Consider the following 1919-nt stretch of genomic DNA (forward strand, 5'->3'; position numbering starts at 1 on the left):
ATATATATTATATATATATATATATAACGTACCCGTTCACAAGCGAGTGAGAGGCGGTGTAGAATCCACTGATCTTCCCACTTAAGATCGGTGAAGTCTATGACGTAATTATTTGAATTATTATATTTTTGTTCTTTTCCTGCGGATATTATCTGAATACCATTAGGTATAAAAGGTGTCTTTTTGCCATCAACATCAAGAGCCCATTTATCAAGGGCAAATCTTGTACAATTCCATATCTTATTGGCAAACTGGCGGTATCCAACAACACGATTTAAATCAAGATTAATGTTACGTCCTTGACGCATATATGCAATAAGACCAAGACGAAGAGCATCACATCCGCATGCAGGAATACCATCTTTAAATTCCTTTCTTAAGACAGTTTCTGATCTCTTGATTTCCTTAGGCTGCAAGTTTCCTGCATGCAACTTGGCAATCAGACCATCAAGAGATATACCATTTATGACCTCCAATGGATCAATTACGTTGCCTTTAGACTTTGACATCTTTTGGCCTTGAGAATCGCGAACCATCGGATGAAGGAAGACAGTCTTAAATGGCAATTTGTTTGTTAACAAGAGCGACAACATCACCATCCTTGCCACCCAGAAAAATAAAATATCGTGGCCTAAGGAAATAAATGCATGCACAGAAAAGCGTTTCAAACAAAATTGAACTCAAAAATCACATTTTAATTAGAAGAGGAATAAATTAAAAAAAAAACACGAATAACAAGAAAACGAAGGAAAGCTGTACGATCTGGGGTGTATGGGCACCTCTGATTATCGTACCTGTTTCAAGTAGAGTAGTAGGGAAGAAAGCTTTGAATTCTTCTGTTTCTTTAGGCCATCCAAAGACACTAAAAGGGAATAAACCAGAAGAAAACCATGTATCTAATACATCTTCATCTTGTTGTACAACAACTGCATTCTTATCAGGCAATTGGAACCTCTCGCACGCAACAGCCTTTGCTTCCTCTTCGCTGTGTGCTGCAACCCATGCCTCCCCTGACATATTACACTTCTCTGCGGGTATCTTTGGCTCAATAACTTTATATGCAGGAATTCTGTGGCCCCACCACAGCTGACGTGATATACACCTGCATATACATCACAAATAGCAACAACGGCCAGCTATAAAAGTTCATTAAGATATAAAACGGAGGGGAAATGTTATAGGAAATGCTACTAATACAAACAACAGCTAAGGACTGAGGGGGCGCCACACAAAAGGATAGCAAATAGGAATATAATAACAAAGAAAAAAAGGATAAAAGACCATAAAATATCTTACCAGTCTTGTACATCTGTTAGCCAATACTCCCATGTAGCGACGTGATTCTCCGGCTTAATTTGTAATTCTTTATTACGTACTGCCTCCACACTACGACGGCCAGCCTCCTTGCAATTCATCCACCTGCAGCAGCAGCAGCAGCAGCAGCAGCAGAAGCAGAAGCATCAGGGAATAAGGAGCAGCCAACACCAACGGAGCAAGAGCAGCAGCGGTGGCACAACTAGCTATCGAATCTGTTCCTGCAGCAACGAAGCAACATAAGCAGCAGCAGCATAAGCAGCAGCAGCAGCATAAGCAGCAGCAGCAGCAGCAGGAAGGAGCTTACCATTGAGGTACTAACAAATATTCAATAATATCTCCGCTGCGGCTGCAACGAGGAAGTTGCATGGGCTTGCTGTTTGGCACTTTATCCCTTAGTAAACCCTACAACAAATAACAATAAATATAATAATACAATTAATTAATTAATTAATTAATACTAATTAATTAATTTAATTAATTAATCAACTAATTAGTAGTAATAATATTGCATCTGTTGTGTTGTATATTATAGCGAAGGGGCATTTCCTTGTGTTATTATACAATATAGGAAATATATATATATATATATATATATATATATA

General features: G+C 38.4%; 1 protein-coding gene across 1 annotated transcript; it reads right to left on the minus strand.

Annotated features, from left to right (window-relative positions):
• Nucleotides 1-32: 32 nt before the first annotated feature.
• EMWEY_00059620 (valyl-tRNA synthetase, putative) lies at nt 33-1683 on the minus strand (the record flags this gene model as incomplete). The annotated part of the gene is made up of 4 exons (XM_013481200.1): nt 33-517; nt 795-1102; nt 1297-1419; nt 1622-1683. Coding segments are annotated over 4 exons (978 nt in total), but the record flags the coding sequence as incomplete, so codon positions are not given.
• Nucleotides 1684-1919: the final 236 nt, after the last annotated feature.

This window comes from Eimeria maxima, genomic scaffold (genome assembly GCF_000499605.1).
Source record: "Eimeria maxima Weybridge genomic scaffold, Emw_scaff2908, whole genome shotgun sequence".
Lineage (NCBI taxonomy): Eukaryota > Apicomplexa > Conoidasida > Eucoccidiorida > Eimeriidae > Eimeria > Eimeria maxima.